The following is a 20,526-nucleotide window of genomic DNA, read 5'->3' on the forward strand; positions in this document are numbered from 1 at the left end:
AGCTGTACTGGTCTGAGACCAAATGTCAAGGTTTCAAATGCTGAATTTAAGCTGAAGAATGACTTGGTTTAATTTGTTGAGCAAGTAAAAGTTTTTGGTGTCTGCAAATCTCATTTCCAAGTAACTATGAGCCATATGATGACCAAACTTGCAAGGATGACACATCTAAGGATGCACACTACCAGGCTTGCTTCGGATGCTGGATCTGATCGAGCTATATTTTTCTGTACGAGTGACGAGGATAAAGTTTTTAGAACAGGTTCATTCTTCAGTAATTATAAATCCTCTGTTGACCAAAGTTGCATGGATGTTTCATCTAAGGATGCACACTACCAGGCTTGCTTCAGATGCTGGATCTGACTTACATTTTTGGATGAGTGACCTGGGAAAATTTTTTAGAACAGGTTCATTCTTAAGTAATTATAAGCCCTTTGTTGACCAAACTTGCTTGGATGATACATCTAATTATGCTTACTACTTGACTTGCTTCCCTGGATGATGCTGAATCTGGCTTACATTTACCTTGTCTTACTTAGAGACAAACATCATGGCTGCTAGGTCTACGTATTAGTTATTACCTCCCCTTGCTTCCAATCACTTCTGTTACTATGGCTGTATTACTGAGCGGCAAATTTGAACTCACAAAAAGCAACCCAATTTAACAATTGTTTAATTAATTTAAAATGAAATTATAAGGAATGAGTCTAATTCTTGGCCAAATTATTCAAGCATAATCTGATTTGGGTCAATTTATGCTTTTTTATAATCTGCTTCGCGGATTATAAAGCGTAAACTAACCTAAACCAGGTTATGTAGAATAATTTGGCCAAGAATTAGTCATTCTTTAAATAAATTTAAAGATTTCTTAGATGGATATAACAAATTACGGATATAGCAAAGTAATTTCATAGGCCCCAACTTTGTTATAACCAAGTTTTACTGTATTGCTTTCTGTGGATGGTTACTGCTTATATATTTAGACAGTTACAATTTATTTATAAAAATTTAATAATCTTGTAAGTCAAGATAAGCAGTTATAAATTCCAGTGCCTTTCTGACCATTAATGATATTAAAGAGAGGGGATTATGAGTAGATATTGACCAAGGTGTCATTAAGCTGTCTTTAATAGAAATTGTTTGTTAATCACTTATTTTGTATAAACACTTAGAAAATAGAAATGAAACTATTTTATTTATACCTTAAGAGTATATTTTTATTAAAAAAAAAAAGTCTAAAGGATTTAAGATTTTAATTGTAGAGTGAACTGTAATTTACAAAGTCTTTAATTATAAAAAGTTTGGTTACATTAGTTTGTTCCTGGTTTCAGCCCAGTAAGTTACAACAATATGAAGTATTTGATTGAAAGTATGAAGAACTTGAGAGCTGTCCAATCGGAACTAAAATTGTCCAAGATATTGAGCTCTGAAGTCCCCCTTAAACTGATGGATTTCGGGTTAAAATTAATCACAGTTTTTTTTTTTTACAATCCATCATTAACATTTTGTAGTGGAACCTTGCTTTCTTTCATGCTGAGTCTATAGGAATCTCTTCTGTGGTTCCGCCAATAACAACACACGATATGTCTCAGGGTCTTACGAAAATACGAACTAATTATACAGTATAAAATAAAATTCACTGAAAAATTCACTGACTGCATGAAGTTCATGACGGCTTCGATGGACCTGTAATTCTCCGTGTGAAGCATGCTTGCAATATGGAGGACGATTTCAGAGGGTGCCACCAGGATTAGAAACATTACCACAATGACAATAAGAGTCGTTGTTAGCGTCACATTGGTATCTTGAGAAGAAGCCTGATCGTAGTGAAATTTCTTGCGATATAAGTACGACTGGTGTATCTTGCGACAGATACAGATGTTGAAGCCGACCAATAGAATGAGAGGTATAAAGTTTCCGAGAATAGCCCACACCACCCGGTATATGGTATCCTTCATTGTGTCATGTCCTAATGGTATGATTTTCAGGGAGTAGACAACTGTGTTGTTACTAATCACAGTCTCCACAACTTGATTTCTCCAAAGCACTGGGACATTAAATAGCGCAGATAAAATATATACAATAATTATAATTAACTTTGTCTTTCTTAAGGTCATCAATAAGGTTTGGTTCAGTGGGTGACAAATCGCAATGTATCGTTCTGTTGCCATAGTAACAGTAAGCCATGTGCTGGTGAGGATGAAGACATTGATGATGGCAGGAGAGTACTGCCCGTAATACAGAATAAAGCCCTTCTCTGTGTAGTAATCACTGGGTAGAAACGTCGTCGGGAACGCAAACAAACAGAACAAGAAATCGGAGAGAGCTAGAGCTATCAGGCACAAGTTAGCGGCTTGTTCTACCGTCCGTAATGAGCGCCGAAGTTTTCGTCGAGTTAAAATAGTAAGGTTTAAGATATTTCCCACAATTCCAAACAAACACACTGTTGGAAGTCCGAAGTTATTGAGGATGTCAATGGTGTCTAAATCGGAGCTGGTCTGAGGTGGGACTGTGCTCTGGTCAGACGGAACAAGGGTACTGCTGTTGGTCAGGGTCATCGCCATGGTGATATTAGTTCCAGGGTTTTCATCCTGTGTTTCTGTCATTCTTCTGAAAAATATAGGAAATTACAGTTATAACAAAGGTTAAATTTAATGACGTGCTGTCTCTAATAACTGATGATACATGTTGTCCTAAGTTTTAGCTTTTTATTGGACACATGTTTCTATGACAGTCTTTGATCCTGTACAGAAGTCGGTACCTTTATACACTGACCATTGACTGGTCTGAGCTGCTGAGCTGCTTTGGAGACCCTTATATACAGTGACAATCTGACATTGATCATGTTTCCTGGAGAACAAACTTGAGCATGTCCTTATTTATTAATGATAAATTAAGATTTGAGCATTATGATTCTGATTGATTAAGCTTGACAAATGGGCCCTGGTGGAATAAATTGTCATAAGAGTCTCATATATAGTATAAACAATTCATCTTACGGGAAACATTATCATGTATACCATCAACAATCTGGTTTGGGTAAAAGCAATCTATTGGATAATAGGATTACCATTACCAATTAGGCTTCTGGACATATATAATATATATGTCAAATATGACAGGCTTCAAATCTATTCATTTAGGGTAAAAATAACTGAAGATGTTCATAAGAACTAGAACTTCTGTCATGTTTCAAATTGATCAGTGCCCTCTACTTTAGGGTCACTAAAAATGGGTCTGTCTGGAACACGTTCATTTCCAGATAGTATTGCTAAATATCAAGCTTTTACAATAAAACTTCATAAATTCTGTTAATAAGGAAAACTCCATGTTTATGTTAAGGTCAAAAGGTCAAAGACCAAGGTCACAAATTTCATATATGTAATGAAAAAGTACACTAGCTGCAGGATGAAAGCTTTTGCAAATTAAATTTCATATCAAATTCAGAAAGATTCCTATTTATTCTAGGGGTCAAGCTGTCAAGGTCAAAAAAGTCATTTTTGGCAGAAAAAGTAAGATGACCAGAGTTTTCCTTGAGCTTTGAAATGAAAGACATGCAATTTAATGTTTCCATTTAATTGGTTTAGGTCTTGGGTCAGGAAACAAACGAGAATCTTAATTGTTTATCGACAGTAAAACTTTACAATTCAAAATTATACCCAATGTTTTGTTTTTTTTCTCTAAAAATAAGATGTCACATTTCTTTTGCATGTTGGTATACATAAATGGATTAACTAGGGTATGATTGATGAATAAACATGATTGAACAATTCTTCCGGGATATAACACGACAGACAGTTTAATTATTAAGGACACTCCGGGAGTTGAATCAAGGAAGGTCTCAGTAGATTTCACGACTGCCCTGACACTTATTGGATATGACAAAAATATCGAAACATTTGCAATGTCGCAGAGCTTTCTGTTCTTGACCAAAACAAAGTTGTTTTTCAATTTTGTAACCTGCTGTGTTTCATTGTTTTGATGTTTCAGTAAACTAAATATATCCATCTGGCCCTGTAGATAAGATATAATCTCTCACAGTATTTACTTTTCTTGAATTCTATTTAAATACAGTTGAACTTAAGTATCTCAATCACTGATATCTCAAACAACATATCAAAGTGTTTCGCCAGTCCAAACCTTTTTTTCTTCAAATGTTGTACCCATTTTGAATCCTCATATCTGATCTTGGATCCCATCAAGTTTGATATAATGAGATTTGACTGTATATAACTGACACATTTGAGTTTTCAAGTTTTCCAATGGTATGTGAAATAAGTTTTTACAAACCTTCAAAAGAATAACTTGTGTAATTATATATAAACAAGATAAGTAAAGTTAAATTTCAGTATCTGTAACACTTATATTTCAATATGTAGATTACCATGGAAATGTCAAAGTGAATTGGAAGTCCCAACCACCAATCCCAATCTTTAAATTAAAAAAACCCATTATTTGAGGAAACTCGGATTTGTCAAGGATTTATTATTGGTCTCATTATGTCTGAGATAAAAAGTTTTGACTATAGTTTATATAATTCAGACACAAGCTAGTGTACCGGTATATAAAATGTTTGTTAAGTGTATATATGAAATGCGTCATATATTTTTGATTTTTTTCCCTTGTTATGAAATTTTGAATATTTTTTTAGCTCACCTGAGCCGAAGGCTCAAGTGAGCTTTTCTGATCATATTTTGTCCGTCGTCCGTCCGTCTGTCCGTCCGTCTGTCTGTAAACTTTTCACATTTTTGACTTCTTCTCAAGAACCACTGCACCAATTTTGACCAAACTGGGTACAAAGCATCCTTGGGTGAAGGGGAATTTAAATTGTTAAAATGAAGGGCCAAGTCCCCTCACAATGGGAGATAATCAAGAAAAGATAAAAATAGGGTTGGGTCATTAAAAAATCTTCTTCTCAAGAACCACTAGACCAGAAAAGCTGAAACTTATGTGGAAGCATCCTGGGGTAGTGTAGATTCTAAATTGTTCAAATCATGACCCCCAGGGGTTGGGCGGGGCCACAATGGGGAATCAAAGTGTTATATAGAAATATATAAGAAAAATCTTTAAAAATCTTCTCCTCAAGAACCACTGGGCCAGAAAAGCTGAAACTTATGTGGAAGCATCCTGGGGTAGTGTAGATTCTAAATTGTTCAAATCATGACCCCCAGGGGTTGGGCGGGGCCACAATGGGGAATCAAAGTTTTACATAGAAATATATAGGAAAAATCTTTGATAATATTCTTCTCAAGAACCACTGGGCCAGAAAAGCTGAAACTTATGTGGAAGCATCCTGGGGTAGTGTAGATTCTAAATTGTTCAAATCATGACCCCCAGGGGTTGGGCGGGGCCACAATGGGGAATCAAAGTTTTATATAGAAATATATAGGAAAAATCTTTAAATCTTCTTCTCAAGAACCACTGGACCAGAAAAGCTGAAACTTATGTGGAAGCACCCTGGGGTAGTGTAGATTCTAAATTGTTCAAATCATGACCCTCAGGGGTAGGGCGGGGCCACAATGGGGAATCAGAGTTTTACATAGAAATATATAGGAAAAATCTTTGAAAATCTTCTTCTCAAGAACCACTGGGCCAGAAAAGCTGAAACTTATGTGGAAGTATCCTCCTGGGGTAGTGTAGATTCTAAATTGTTCAAATCATGACCCCCAGGGGTTGGGCGGGGCCACAATGGGGAATCAAATTTTTACATAGAAATATATAGGAAAAATCTTTGAAAATCTTCTTCTCAAGAACCACTGGGCCAGAAAAGCTGAAACTTATGTGGAAGCATCCTCCTGGGGTAGTGTAGATTCTAAATTGTTCAAATCATGACCCCCAGGGGTTGGGCGGGGCCACAATGGGGAATCAAATTTTTACATAGAAATATATAGGAAAAATCTTTAAAAATCTTCTTCTCAAGAACCACTGGGCCAGAAAAGCTGAAACTTATGTGAAAGCATTCTGGGGTAGTGTAGATTTCAAATTGTCTAAATTATGATCAGTGGGGTAGGGTAGGGTAACAATATGTATTACAAGGGGGAAATCTGGTAAAGAACAGAATGGTCAAAGCTTCTCAGGTGAGCGATGTGGCCCATGGGCCTCTTGTTTCATTTGTGAGATGGGTGAGGCAAATTCCTTATAAATTTCACAGAAAATTAATATTTAAACTATCTTGTGTTGATTCCTTGTTGTTCAATTTTTATGAAACAGTTAAAAAAAATATTGATATTTTTCAGTTTAATAATATTTTAAATGCTATGAATGTATTTAAATAAATAGGAATTGAAATGACAAAGAAAAATGAAATGCCTTTTTTCTTTTTCTTTATTTTATTTTTATTGCTAGATTCCTTTGCTCATAGGCTGTATGTGTCAATTATTCTGGGATAATTAAAATTAATAGTTATATTGCTGAATAGGCTTAGTCTAAGGTTGCATTAAAATATTAAGGTTTATTTTCCTTTCTTCCTTCTGTTTGGGTTTATTTTTGTCACATCAAAGACGATTGAAAATGAAATGTGGCTGATGTCTTTACAGATACTGTAAATAAATGTATTGTTCTGACTCGCATATGTTACTTTGACAAGTGAGAAGTTCATTAAGAAAACCTTGGCTTTAGAATTGATAACCTGATTTTTTTTGTGAAGCTGACATAAAAAAATCCATACGATGATGTTTATAATCTCCAAAATTGCAAAGGAGGGTGAAAAACTTGTTGAAGAATTCAAATTGAGAATTAAAAACATGAAGCAGACAAGTTTTCCTGCTGTTGGCAATATTGAGCAAATGATGGATTCCCAAAAAACTGAGCAATTATCATGTAAAGGTTTGTTTTCCCTCGTGCCATCTGAGTGTTGTCTAAACAAACTCGTGTCCAAGAGAAACTAGGTGAAATTTATTGCCAGAATCTTAAGTGTAAGACATACAATAATACTGAACGCCCGTCTTAAGTGATCATTTCATGAAATTAGCCCCATAGTGTCGGAACAAGTGACAAGAAATTGGATTTCCTGGCTTCCAGGGTTGACTTTGTGAGACCTTTGGGGACCCATAAGATAATTGTCTTGTATAATGAATATATTGTTATCCAAGGGATGACGGAGGCAGTTCCTGACCATAAGCATAGGAATGGTCAGCAGTTTTATTCCAACTCCAGATCTTATTTCTAGTAATTCACAATACTGAGCTAGACTTCTAACATAAAAGAACTGGCAGTGTATCTGGTTGTTAAATTTAGCCTGCATCTCACAAAATGCAATGCATTTTCAAATTTTTAAAAATTGTTATAAGTTTCTTTCAGATAATTTTTAATAAAATGAAATAGAATTGGAAAGATAAATAAATTAATTGTAAGGTTGATTGTAATTAATTGTAAAGTTATGATGATTTTAGTTTTATAGATAAAGAAAACTTATCAGATTTATTTTCTTTTTACAGAATAACGTGGCCACCAAGGATGAGGTAAGTTATAGCAATACATCTTTATTTTTTTCCAGGAAGTAAAAAAGATAGTCATCAATTCTTCCCTTCTGTTAGATAGTGTATAAATTGAACAGAAAAAAAATCTAGAAAACACAGATTTTTAGCTCTTCTGAGCCAAAGGCTCAAAGAGCTAATGCTATGGCCATTTGTAATTTGTGCGTCGTGCAGTGTGCGTTAACTTTTTTAGAAAATTGGCCATAACTCAAGAACGCCTTGGCCAATCAGTGTCAAATTTGTTACAGGGTATCGTTGGCCCAAGGGCTACCATTTATACTAAAATAAGGGTTGGAACCCTTAAACAAGGGGAGATAATCAGGAAAACAAAACCAAAAGTACTGGTTGCTAAAAAATCTTCTTCTCCAGAACCACCAGGCAGATTTTCACCAAACTTACATACAAGGATTAGAATAGGTTGAAGATTAAAAATTGTTCAAGGCATGACCCAGGGGCAAAGGGCGTAATCTCAAGGTCACTTCAAAGTTGACCTAAATTTACAATTGATAAAAACGTTTATATTTTGCTTACTATAAGGACTAGGATCATCAAATCTTGTAAGTTGATGCATCTTAGGACTTCACATCATGTTAAATCAAAAGTAGGTCACAGTGACCTACTTTTTCAATTTTGCGGGCATTTGTTTTCAAATTGATTTGAAGGCATATTTTGGACACTTTAAGGTCTATGATCATCAAACTTTGTTAGTTGATGCATCTTGGGTCCTTGAACAACGTCAACTTAAAAGTAAGTCACCTTGACCTACTTTTTGAACTTTATGACTTATCCTTTTTAAAACATTTAATCCCATTATTGCAGACACTGAGAGGGTTAGAATCATCAAATCTTGTAAATTGCTGCATCTTGGGACCTTAAAACATATTTATGAAAAAGTAGGTCACTGTGACCTACTCTTTGAATTTTGCAGGCATATGTTTTCATATTGTTTAAAAGGCATATTTTGATTACCTTCAGACCTACGATCATCAAACTTGGTCAGCAGATGCATCTTGGGACTTTGAAAAATGTTGACTAAAATGTAGGTCACGGTGACCTACTTTTGACATTTTATGGCTTTATTTAAGTATCTTCGGTATTTATTGGCTAAGAATCATCAAACTTTGTGAGTTGATGCATCTTGGGTTTTCGGAAAGTGACGACCAAAAAGTAGGTCACGGTAACCTAATTTTGACATTTTATAGCTTTATTTAAGTATCTTAGGTATTTATAAGCTTAGAATCATCAAACTTTGTGAGTTGATGCATCTTGGGTTTTCGGAGAGTGACGACCAAAAAGTAGGTCATGGTGACCTACTTTTGACATTTTATAGCTTTATTTAAGCATCTTAGGTATTAATAAGCTTAGAATCATCAAACTTTGTGAGTTGATGCATCTTGGGTTTTCGGAGAGTGACGACCAAAAAGTAGGTCATGGTGACCTACTTTTGACATTTTATAGCTTTATTTAAGTATCTTAGGTATTTATAAGCTTAGAATCATCAAACTTTGTGGGTTGATGCATCTTGGGTTTTCGGAGAGTGATGACCAAAAAGTAGGTCATGGTGACCTACTTTTGAATATCTCGGATACATATTGGCTGAGAATCATCAAACTTTGTCAGTTGATGTATTTTGGGCTTTCGAAAATCGCCTACTAAAAATTAGGTCACAGTGACCTACTTTTAACATTTTATGGCTATAATTAAGTATCTCCAGTACTTATTGGCTTGGAATAATCAAACTTTGTCAGTTGATGCATTTTGGTTTTTCCAAGAATGTAGATGAAAAAAGTAGGTCAAAGTGACTTACTTTTGACTATCTCACATACTTAATGGCTTAGAATCTTCAATCTTTGTCTACTAATGCATCTTGAGTCCTCAGAAAACTTCAATCTTAAAGTAGGTCATTGTGACCTACTTATGTTTTTTTTTTTATAGCTTTATTAAAATATCTTCAGTTATAATTGGCTAAGAATCATCAAACTTTGTCAGTTGATGCAACTTGGCTCTTAGAATACTTAGGGTTAGAGGCTTCAAATAGAAGTGATAGGTTGTACAATTTATCAGAAGAGCGATTCAAGGCCCTTGGGCCTCTTATTTATTAATGAAATAGAAGCCAGACAAAAGCTAGTGACATCTTTATCAAATCACTTTTATAGTAAAGATACAATATAGCAAACTCACCAAATTCACGAAGGCGCTGAAAAGTCAACTCTAGATATAAAATTGGGTTGAAATGGTTATTTATACTGTATTGCTTCAAAATCAGGCAAAGTAAGGGTAACTGTTAGAGAGTCCTGAATAAGGTATATATGTATACATGTTTTAAAAAGCGATTTTTGGATACTTTACACAGATTAAAGCAATTACTGAAGCTTTTTCCCAGTGTCCATTACAAAGAATTTAAATGGAGACACGAATCTGCTTATTTTATAAGATGTTGACTTTTCCTTTTAGGCCTTTCTAAATATTTGGAAGAGTGTATTATATTATATAAGTTACATGACACAGAAGATTTATATTATCTAAGGATATCCAATACAAATTTTTGAAGCTTATTCACCATGGGGTCCTTTAATTACACTTAGGTCAATAACAAAAAATTAAAAAATTAAATGAAAAAATTACATATAATGGAATTTATAGGAAGGGTAATTTTCAAGAATGATTACATTTAAATTCCTAAGTTTTTCATTTGTAAATTCAAAGCAATCATATATATATATATATATACAGTTATGAAAAATAAAATTGGACAAGCCATCATATAGTAGTATCTTTTGCATTTGTAGCTAAAGAGGATCTTACAGATTTATTCAATTATTGATTAGAATTCATCTCTCTGATCTCTGTGAAGGCAATCTGTGCCAGTCTTTGATAGCACTGTAGAAAAAACACATAGACTCCAGACTTATTATCTTAGGTTTATAAAAAAGTCTTATTAGTGGCACATTTGTAATATTATTTTATAATGTAAAATGATGATACAGATAAGCTGGAGCATTTTCAAAATCCATATTAAAATCGGGGTTAAAATTAATTATGTAACTGTATCTTCAACTCTATATTCTTTCTGGGATCAAAGTATAAAATGAACCCTCACTGTTTTCTTCTGGGTAACTTGTAATATATGAACAAGAATTATTGCTATTCATAGGTCCCTGGACTTTTATGGCTAAATATCTTTATGCCCCCATAATCAAAGATTTGGGGGTATATAGTTTTACCCTCTCCATCTGTCTGTCTGTGTGTCTGTAAGTTTGTTTTTATCTGTTTGTCCTTATGTCTTCAAAAACTATAACCTTGTCCATAATTTTTGAGTGGGTGGGGCTTAATGGCTTTCGTTCATCTTTGAGGGAAGATGCGATACCAAAGTATTTTACAGTGGCCTCATTTGAAGAGAAATTTTAGCATTGGATAATCATAAAATTTTACATGTAAGATAATACAAAGTTTATTTTAACTAAAACTATGAATTACTATATTAGGGTGTACAAGATATATGGTTTGTTTCTAAATTAATTTATAGAAAAAAAAGGAAATAGAAAATTTACTGTTTATGTTTAGATGCCTCGGTGATAGTTTCCCTATTTATACCCGCACTTTCTAAAGAAAGTTTGGGTATATTGTTGTTATTCATGTTCGCCTGTCTGTCACACTTTTTTTCCTCTAACTCCTCCTACATTTTACACAGTACGTAGCCTTATCATCTGTTGGAGATGGTTGGTGGTGTCATGTAGATGTGCAGTAAGGTTTCTGAATTTTAATGTTGTCCCAAGGGGTCAAATGGGGGTCAAAAAATGACGTTTTTTATGCAAAAAGCCCCTTCTTCCCTGAACTCCTCCTACATTTTACACAGTAGCCTTATCATCTTTTGGGAGATGGTTGGTGGTGTCATGTAGATGTGCAGTAAGGTTTCAGAATTTTCATTTTGTCCAGCATAAAAAACATTTTTCGACACCCATTTGAAACCAAATGGGTGTTGAAATATGACGTTTTTTATGCAAAATTTTTAAGATTTTGTAAAGAAAATTTTAAATCAACTCCTCATGGTTTTAAAGACAGTGTGGAGGCTTAAAATTTATACATCACTGATGATAACTTTTAAAATTAGTTTTCTTTGAGTTTTTCTCTACTTCATTTAATTTCTGTGTGGTTAGTATATAGTACGTAATAAAAAAGGGAGCTTTTATTGATGACCATGGTCATTTCATTAGATTATAAATGTTCCTAAGCTTATTTAACTTCAGTATACATGTAATGTAGAAATTTCCTTCTCTTATCTTTATATAAAGATGTAAAATCAGAAACTTGACCCACGTTTGACCACAAACAAAATGGAGCATGAATACGGGATAACTCTCTGAGCCATTTATCTTGGAGAAAGGTGTGAAATGAGAATTTACTGAAGTGAAAGGTTAAAACGAAGCATTAGAGATTTTAGCAATTTTTCTAAAGGTGTGAATGGACATTTTTGTATGAACATTAGTGGATTAGTGACATTGAAGGAGGGAAAAATTGGTTATCTTTAAAAATTTATTGGACAGAGATGATTTTAATTCCTTAAAAACAGTCAATGTATTTTACCGTATATACTCGCCTATAAGTCAGTCCGCCTATAAGTCAGTTGTATTTAATAAGCTTGTATATCAAATGGACTGACCTCATATAAAACCATGCATTCTTTTTATAACTCACCTATAAGTCGGACAAAGAGTTTTTGACCAGAGATTAACTCCTAAAAAACCGACTTATTGGCAAGTATATATGGTAACAAAATGTTATGGGAGAGGACTATCAAAGTATTTGGAACTTGTGTCCAATCCCTTTGACATACTGTCAATAAAATATGTGTTCAAAACAAGTAACCAACAAAAATTGGCAAACAGTGAGCAGTAAATAATGTCTTATAGTTAAATATTCTAGGTAGCCCACGAGGTACAGTACTTTATGGCTCAAGCATTAGTGTCATACTGAGGAAGAGCTGAACCTCAGCAGGTGCCCTGCTCTATATTGGTATAAAATGTTGTCTGATCAATCATAAGAAGAAGTCAGTGGGCTATGGAAGGATAACTATTTGTTACAGTTAATTAGAAATTCTGGAAAAAGAACCACAATTTTATATTAGCAAAGTAAACAAGTACTGTCCTTGAATTTGCCATTTTATGTTTCACAAATCCCCATAGGATTTACTTGTGTAATTTCCATCAATCAAGAAAATAACAGTGTATGGAAACACAATATTGAATGGAACAATATTACTTCAACAATTGATGCTTTTTCATATTAATGTCAAAACTTACTTTTGAAGGCCCTTTGGTCAAATTCAAATTTTAAAATATTGGTAATGCATGACACAGGCATATTACACTGAAATAATTAAGAATGAAATTTAAGAAGAATTCTCCCCAGAAGCTTTCACTGTGTGTAACCCTGAGCCTATAATTGGTCAGGAAACCAATTGTAACTTGACATTCCTTTGCCTGCCATCAGTGTTCTCCCAATGTTTGCCCACGTAGTGTTTATAGATACAGCCTCTAAGCTGTTTTAAATGAATCTGTCACCCCACTGAGAATAACTATAATTATTTTCTTTAATTCCTCTTAGCCTGTTTAGATTGAGATTCAATGAACTTTTTTATTTATAATTAATATAGAAAACCAAGCAGGTTCCCTGCAAGAAAATTGGATGTTTGTCACAGGATAAGTGAAGTTGAAAACTTAGAGTTCTGTGTACTTAATTACTCCCAGACTTTGACGATTTATTGACTTTTTTTTTTAATAAAAGAGTTATTTTAGTCCAGTTTGTAAAAGATGTGTTTTCTCTCAATTAGAGAGAATGATACTGATTCAAAACATTTCTAATATTACAGTTTATAAATGTCTTCTGATATTGAACTATTTATTGAAAAAAATCAACCAAGAGAAAAACTCTCTTAAAAAAAAATTAGTTACATAATTATTTGACAGAATTATACGAGGAATTAATTGAATTTTATTGATAAAAATTTCTCATACATATATATGAAGAAACCTAGAATATCTGCAAGAATTCAAGTGTATAAGATTGAATAAGACACAAATCCAATAACAGGCTTGATTCCGGAGCATTTTCTACTTATTGAGCACAATATAAAAAGAAAAGGAGTGTCTACTTATAGACAATAAGAAGCACCAGCATTTAATAAAGCCTTGTGGATGACCTAATTTCTTTCCTTCTGAAGGCTACAGGACTGTTACTTTGTGATAACAGTGTGGTAAAAAGGAATAAAGATTGCACAATGGGTCTGTTTGAGATTTTATTTGTCTGGTGATTGGATATATAAGAATCGTAGATTTCAAGGAACAGGAAGTGTTATCAGAAACTGATATCAGAAAGAGGCTGCGGTAGAGCTGTGTTAAAGTAGGCCGGTTGTTTACAGGGTTGCTTCAGACTACATTGGTAGCAAAACATTCATCTTCAGCAAGTCTAGGTGACTGATAAAAGCATGGGGCTTTGTATAACTTTGTCAGTGTTTGTTTATTGACTCAGGCGAGCATTGTCGCCCATAGGTCTCCACTTAACACAAATTGTATGAGGTGTTGATATTGATTACAGTTTCAATAATAATACATGTATGGAAATGGGCTAAGAGAGCTTTTTTTCTTAAAAAATAAAACTTCCTTAGAATAACCAAGACTTGCTCTGTTCATCCCTCTGTCTGTCAGTTCATCTGTTTGTCTGCATTTTTAACTTTAATTAACCTTGCCCACAGTGTTTGAGCGATTGGAGCTATTGCTTTCAAACTTCACAAGCATATTCCTTGTGACACGTCCTTCCTTTGGATACCAACATATTTGACCTTTGATTTTGACTCTTTTTCTTAACTTTAGACCTATATAGCCTAAACTTTTGAACAATTAATTCTAGGACTTCCATACTTTAAATATGTATTGATTGTGACAATTACTTTCCATTTGTTTAAATTGTTTTGACCTTGCAGACCTTAGAATTTGTATCACTGTTCGAAAAATTTAACCTTGGCCTTAACTTTTGACCACCTGGGCTTTCATATTTCACATATGAATTCCTTGAGACAAGACCTCTTGGGTATAAACTTATTTGACCTCTTGACCTTGGAGATTGGTCTACTTTTGAAAAAATTTTACCATCCATAATAGAACAGTTGGAGCAAAGTCTTTAGTATTTCATATATGTATTTCTTATGAAAAGGCCCTTCTATGGGTACCATTAATTTTTACCCTTTGACATTGACTTACCAGTTTGACCCACTCAAAAAAAAATTAACCTTGCCATGATTTTTGAATGGTTGATGTTTGGGCTTTCATATTTCACAAGCGAATTCACTGACACAAGTCCTTTTTTCTGTAAAAACAACGTTTAACCTTGAAACTTAATTGGCATTAAAATGAGAAACTTGATCCCGGCAGCAAAAAGCTGTCATATGGAGGCATCAGTGTTTCAAAAACACACTTTGTTTTCTTAGTTAAATTGTTTGTTTTAGCTATTTTAGAGCTTCTGTAGAATTTGAAAGGTTTAGCATACAGAGGAATATAAAGAAAACTTTTGGGTTCAAAGAATAAGACTGAATTTATTAATGCAAACTTTTAATATGTTGTTTAGTTTTAAGTTTGTTGAAAACATATATCTCCCAAAGGGCAGTGTTTGACTTCAAAAACCAGGTAAATATCCAAGTTTAACAAAGGAATTTCTCATGCATAAGAAGAAGGTTACAGTTTGTTGGTTTACTGTGCATGTCCTTAGAAGAGCAGTTCCAGATTGTTTACATCTGAGATCAGTCAAGGAATGTCCCAAGATTTTTTTTATAGGCCTGAATTTTTTTCTTGCGACGTGGTAAATTTAACAGCATTCTAATATTAGTCTTAGGTTCATTTACTTGATATAAGGGCAATTTGCTTCACGTTTAAATTGTGCTCTGAGGTCAGATCACGTCCTGTTTTTGAGGTTGGCCACTGTTTGTTGTTTTCACCTTTTTCATTTTGACTGCATGTACTTTGAAAAAAAGAAATAAAAAGGAAAAGAAAATATTTCTATTTAGTATGTACTGCTTAAAATGTTATTGGTATGTTCTGAATACATAATTAAAAGCTGAGGACATATTCTCATGTGTTTTTGAGGTTTTAAAGAGAATATTTTCTTGGTTATTTTAGACAAATTAACTATGTTTTAGAGACTAAGTGGCTTTAAAGAGTTGTTAAAAATCAGACCCATTAGAAATTTTTGCTCACCCTCGGCAGTTTTGGAATGGAGAGTTCGGATAATAATATCTGTGTTGTAGAGAAGTGAAGTTGTAGATTTATTGATTTAAAAAGACAATCTTGTATCCTTTGTCTTGAATGAAAAAAAACAAACAAAACAACAGAGAATTGACAGGGAGGTTTTTGTCAAAAGTATACATGTGTCTTGGAATCTTGATTTTACTGTTGTAAGAAATGATGCTACAAGAGCTGATGAGCTCTAAAACCTATAGGGGTGACTTAATAACGGAAGGCCATGTAGTATCAAACAGATAAAACTTAATCATTCCATCCAGTTCTATTTGGTTTGTTTATTCAAAATATTATGACAGTAATGTTGTCAATTGTTGAAGCCCAACTTAAAATAAGGTTTTCATTTTCTCAATTTCATTTGGGAGTAAAGGAATGACTAACTGTTTTATTTTTCCATCAGTCTTTGTAACACTTCATAACATGAAAGAATTCCCAAACCATTGTTTTCATGTATTGAAATTGTAAATGATTTCAAGAAATGAGATTTATCATTCCAGATAGTTGTAGTAGTTAATTTTGGGGGAGATTTAGGAGTCTGCAAGGTGTAATTCCTGGGTTGTTTCAGATTCTCAGGAGTGATATGAAATATGATTTATTACCTTAATATCAACTTATTCCTGTCTTGATACAGGTACATATGCTTTTTTATCAGCCTGAAATTTAGCCTCTCCCTAAAAGTCATTTAGAAACTGCAGATCAGTGCAGGAAAAAAGTAACTGTCCATTAATTCATGTTACAAAAAATTGCCCTGTATTCACTAGTTTTTATGATTCTCTTTAGTAACTATTAGATCTAGATGATGATTTTAGACATAGGGGTTTATGTGAGAGATTGAAAATGACAGAGTGCTTTCAAGAATAGGTGTGTTCATTTGATAAATACTGTTTTCATGCAGTATTTGTCTGTTATAGAATATACATAAAACAGTCTAATTTTATGGTTTTATCAAAATGACAAGGATTTTTTCTTTTCCTTTATAGAGGAGAGAGTACAGGAACTTTTATTTTTTCAGTCTGAGTCCATTAAATCATCTCCTGCCAATGACTCTGTGATTAATAAAGCAGTATTTAGATACATTACGATCCTACGACACAATATGCATATAACCAGGGCCGTAGTAAGCAGAGAATCTATTATAGGATTAACGACAGAACGGTGAAATAGCTGGGAGCCAGGGTCCTTTTTGTTCTTACCTAGCTTGGTAATATTGACCAGCAGGAAGATCAGATAGGATTAACTCAAATCAGGAAAACATCTGAGAAAATATGTAAACTTGATTAAGTGAGGCTGAGAGCCGAGATCTAGGTGAGGAGACATTACCCCCAGATTGGCAGTTGTTTAGTAACTGATAAAGTAAAATGAAGGTCGTAAACTTTATTAAAGAGTTCCATTACGAAGCACGACTCTTACCAAAGTCCGAGTAAGGAAAAGTCGCCATCAATATTCTGTCATATTAATGAATTCTGGAATTGATTTTTTTTATGTTTATTAAAATTGTAGGTTGTATCTTTACTCCATTAAGTCGCAGCAGTCATAGTCCAAAATTGAAGCTAGATCATTAAAATTATAACCATCACCTTAATATTCAAATTACCAAACATTACATTATTATATAAAGTTTTAGGATCAAAATAGTTTTTGAATGATTTTACCAAATTAAAATGCATAGTTTTAAATATAATTAAATAAACTAAAATTAAAAGATTTTTTTAAAATATTATATTAAAAAATTAGCTTAAAAGGATAATTTTAAAAGCTTTTTGGGGGAAACAAACTTTTTTATAAAAACAAAATAGTTTTTAAAAATTTCCAGTGACTTAACTATGATCAGTTTAGAGATGTCTTTTAGCTACTGTAATTTATAATATTTCATATGAAGTTTCTTTTTGTGATTATTTTTTAACAAGGTGAGATTTTTCAATAAAAAAGATGTATAAAAGTTAACCCTAGATAAAATGACAATGTTTTTCATTGAAATGTGAGTTTAATGTAAATATTATGAATGCAGAAAAAATGTAAAATATTTCCTTACCTTCAAAAAAAGTAATCAAACATGATGATGTAGCCCTATAATTAAATCAGTGGTGAATGGAAAGTGAGATGAAATGGGCTTATCACCGTGGATATATACCGGTAATTAATATGAAATGGTTGCTGAGGCATTCTCTTATAATTCCAGCATTGCGGCAGTACCTTCAACAGTGTGATATCTATTGTCAATCATGAAAAGCTGCCTGTGCACATCACCAATATTATTTATAGGTCTCTCCACAGCAAACACACAAATCAGATTTCTTCATTCATTTCTGTAATTCCTCATGTCATCTGTGTGCTCAGTTAGCCGGCAGTAGATTTAATGGTGAATCAGTGTCCAAACACTCGATTACACAGGCCACAAGATCGCACAACCAACATGACTAAGCAGATTAATTTTTTTTTAGAGGAATATTGTATTCTGAAAAAAAGAAAAACAAATACTTTTTTCTAAATAAATTTTAATAGAGTAGATAAAAGTACAGGTGATTCTAGATCATTAGATCTTGGAGTTCAATCTTGATCTCGTAAGATACCTGTCCCTTTTTCTCTTACATGTACTGTGAGTTAAACTCGTTGAGTATGAACATGGATATAGCAAATTCACGGATAAAGCAAAGATATTTGGTGTCCATGGCCGAATTTGTAAAAATTTGGGGTAAAATTTTACAGTTATAACCAACTCTGATATAACGAATTTAAGGATATATCAAACTGCTTTTGAGACCCATGATACAGGTTAAAAATAATGAAATTTACATCTTTCATAACGAATTTTCAAAGAACTAAAATTTGATTTATTGAACTGACTTAGTTATTTATTTCCAATAAGTATTTGTATATAAAATTCAATTAATAAAAAACCCTTAGTTATCTAAGATATGTTTTGCAATAAATGATTCCCTAACATATTCAGTTGTAAAACTTGAAGGAAAAAGTTTACAAATTCACGGTATGTACAGTTGATGAATACAGTATATGAATTGGTTATATGGATATATAACGAATTACAGATATAGCAAATTAAATTCACAGGCCCAAGACTTCGCTATAACAGAGTTCTGTATGTAATTAAGCAAAATTCTTGATTTCTCAAGAAATCTCTCAAAATCTTTTTCCTCTGGAAACCAAAATATATGAATACAAATTTTTAAAGAATATTGATCCTCAATATCTTGAAGTGGCTTAATTTGTACGAAGGCTGTCGCAGAAAAAAACAAAACATAACTACCTCATTAACTACCTGCCAACAACTTTTATTTTTGAAAATTGTTGGGAAGAGATTTCTTAATTTTGACATGATATTATGATGTTGTAATATCATATGCATAAAGAAAATGCATCAAAAATCTGTTAGATATTGGTGGTTACCTTAAGGAAATATTTTTCATGTTTAGTAATGGCATTGCCATCAATAATTTGTGTAAAACCATAATGTAGGAAAAAACTAGAAGCATTAGTGTAAGCATTGAGCTCACTAAATGATTCTTTCCTCCTCCCAATTATGACTATATAAAGGCAAAGTTTATGTTCTGCTCTAGGAAACCGAAAGACCTGAAATAAGTGTGAGATCAAAAAGAAAAAATAGGAGGTGCACAATGGCATTATATATTAAAGAATATGTGAAAGTATCATTAAATTTCATTCAGTGGCATAGGAGAAGTTGCGTATAAGAGATGACTACCTTTCAGTATTATAGAAAGAGTGGCAGTGTCCATATTTTGCAAAAAGTAAAATAGGAGGTGCTAATTAATTTAAAGGCACTATGAAACAAAGATTATGTGAAAGTCTAAATTTCATTCATTGGTATAAGAGGAGTTGCATATATAAGAGATGGGTACCCAAAAGTGTAACGGACAGATGTACAGACATACGGACAGACAATCCGATCACTATATACCTTCCCACTTTTCAAGCTGGAGTATAATAATATGACTAAGTTTACATAGATGGAAATTCTACAATCAGAAGCAGTAGTGTAGAAATTCATGAATATAATAATATAATAATGAATGGCTATTATATGGCATAATATGTAAGACATTTTCCATTAAATATTTCAAAAACTGTGACATACTAAGTCCAGTGCACCAAATGATTTTACTGTTGAGTTGGATACTCCTTTTCACACAGGAAAAGAGATGGAAAGAATAGATGGCATGAACAGGTGTCTTTGACACTGGTTTATACATGACAAAAGAGATTCAAGGATGGCTTGAATAAACTTCTGATGGTAGAGGTGCCTAATTTACCTAAAAAATGACAAACTGAAAAGTTGGGGGCTTGCCATTTTAGGTAGAGATTACCATTTAACTCTCTAGTGGGTTTACCAGGATTGGGAGGTTGCAATCTTATGATGCGTACAGTATGTGCAAGATGGGTAATTTAGTGTCAAAAAAAAACCTGGCTTCAATAAAAACTTTTAAGTTCTACACCATTCTGGAACAGAACTATACAAATCCTACGAATCATTATTCAGTGTCGTCGACGTTGTACCCTTAGCTAATTTGTATTATTGAGATTCGATCGATTTAACTAAGGAAAATGCTATTTAAAGAGATATATCATTGAAATTTCTATGTAGTACTGATCAAAAATGTTGATTATGATGCACGCCAATTTTAAACTTTGTGGAAAAAATAGGAAAATGTTTGCATTTTTCAGGGACAAATTACCCAGTGGCATAGGCAAACCTGACTGTGTTCTCGGGAAAAATGCATTTTGTTGACCTT

At 33.2% G+C, this 20,526-nt stretch overlaps 1 protein-coding gene across 1 annotated transcript; it reads right to left on the reverse strand.

Annotated features, from left to right (window-relative positions):
* Positions 1–1,241: 1,241 nt before the first annotated feature.
* LOC134235568 (FMRFamide receptor-like) lies at positions 1,242–18,154 on the reverse strand. The gene is made up of 2 exons (XM_062717701.1): positions 17,793–18,154; positions 1,242–2,607 (listed from the first exon to the last, which is right to left on the reverse strand). The coding sequence occupies exon 2, from the start codon at positions 2,601–2,603 to the stop codon at positions 1,482–1,484; it is 1,122 nt and encodes a 373-aa protein (XP_062573685.1). The 5' UTR covers positions 2,604–2,607; positions 17,793–18,154; the 3' UTR covers positions 1,242–1,481.
* Positions 18,155–20,526: the final 2,372 nt, after the last annotated feature.

The sequence above is a fragment of the Saccostrea cucullata genome, unplaced genomic scaffold (assembly GCF_032062105.1).
Source record: "Saccostrea cucullata isolate Sc308-1 unplaced genomic scaffold, CSIRO_AGI_Scuc_v1 ctg3598, whole genome shotgun sequence".
Classification (NCBI taxonomy): domain Eukaryota; kingdom Metazoa; phylum Mollusca; class Bivalvia; order Ostreida; family Ostreidae; genus Saccostrea; species Saccostrea cuccullata.